The 1,629-nt window shown below is 43.5% G+C and overlaps 1 protein-coding gene across 1 annotated transcript; it reads right to left on the bottom strand.

The window, feature by feature from the left end:
• On the bottom strand, positions 1-927 carry LOC101692029 (olfactory receptor 18-like). Its single transcript, XM_013045312.1, has one exon. It carries the CDS (start codon positions 829-831, stop codon positions 1-3), a length of 831 nt encoding a protein of 276 aa, XP_012900766.1. The 5' UTR covers positions 832-927.
• Positions 928-1,629: the final 702 nt, after the last annotated feature.

Raw genomic sequence — 1,629 nt, 5'->3', positions numbered from 1 at the left:
CTAGACTGTTCTGTTGAGGAGCCTCTGCAAAGCCCTCTTGACATCCCCATTCCGCAGGCTGTAAATGAAGGGATTCAGCATGGGAACAACTAAAGCATACATTACTGAAGCCACTGCATCCTTCCTGGAAGAATGTGAGACAGCTGAACTGAAGTACACTCCAAGACCTGTTCCATAAAATAAGCAAACAACTGACAGGTGAGAGCCACAGGTGGAGAAGGCTTTGTACTTCCCACCTGTGGATGGGACTCTCAGAATGGAAGAAACAATTCGTGTATAAGAGAAAAGGATCCCTGAGACTGGAATACCACCAAAGATGGCACCAATAAAATACAGGAATAATTTATTGGTGGAAGTACCATTACAGGAAAGTCTGAGGAGCTGAGGAATGTCACAGAAGAAATGAGGAATTTCCACATTTATGCAAAAGTTAAGCTGTGACAACATGAGGCAGTGAAGCTGAGAGTCCAGAAGGCTGATCAAAAAAGACACCAGAATGAGCAGGCTACAGAGGCGGGCATTCATGATGACTGAGTAGTGCAGAGGATAACAAATAGCTACAAACCGATCATAGGCCATCACGGTTAAGAGTACACTGTCCAAACATCCAAAAAGAATAAAAAAAGACAACTGAATCAGGCAGCCCATACGAGAGATAACTCTGTTATGAGTTTTAATGTCCAAAATCGCCTTTGGGACCGTGGTAGAAGTGAAGCCGATGTCAGCCAGGGACAGGATGGAGAGGAACAAGTACATGGGCGTGTGAAGACGGGAGTCAGAGCTGATAGCCAGGATGATCAGTAGATTCCCTACCATGGTGACCAGATACATGGACAGGAACAGGTTGAAGATTACAGGCTGTTGTTCTGGATCATCTGAGAACCCCAGGAGGAGGAATTCCAAGACACTTGTTAGATTCTGGGGTTCCACATAACAGAGACAGCTTTTGGGAAATAAATGAGAGGGGTTTTTTTAAGATTTTATTTATTTATTCAAGAGAGAGAGAGAGAGAACCAAGAGACAGGAGGGTCAGAGGGAGAAGTAGAGTCCACCCTGAGCAGGGAACCCAATGAGGGACATGATCCTGGGACTCCAGGATAATGACCTGAGCCAAAGTTAGTTGCTTAAACAGTTGAGCCACCCAGGCACCCAAAATGAGACTTTAAGTAAAGGAAACAAGTATACTGGTACCCATCAGTGTGTCTATAATTTGGATTCAGGCAATTCATTAATAAAGTATTCACACTTGAGGAACATCTAGCAAAATTTCTCAGTGGTGGCAACACATTCTTCCTAGAACTATTTTCTCATTGCCTTTGCTCCATTCACCTATTTCAAAGTGCATCCACCATGGAAAGACTGGGCTAAAGAAACAAGAAGGTACAGATGGCCCTTCTTTTCACAACATCTGTATCTTTGGGTTAAATACCCAGGAGTGCAATTGCAGGGTCATAGGGAAGTTCTATTTTTAATTTCTTCAGTCACCAAACTATGGAACCAAGATGCCCTTCAACGGACAAATGGATAAGGAAGATGTGGTCCATATACACTATGGAGTAGTATGCCTCCATCAGAAAGGATGAATATCCAACTTTTGTAGCAACATGGACAGGACTGGAAGAGATTATG

Source organism: Mustela putorius, unplaced genomic scaffold (assembly GCF_011764305.1).
Source record: "Mustela putorius furo isolate JIRA1106 unplaced genomic scaffold, ASM1176430v1.1 tig00000095_pilon_pilon_pilon, whole genome shotgun sequence".
Classification (NCBI taxonomy): domain Eukaryota; kingdom Metazoa; phylum Chordata; class Mammalia; order Carnivora; family Mustelidae; genus Mustela; species Mustela putorius.
This window is presented reverse-complemented; position numbering and strand designations above follow the sequence as displayed.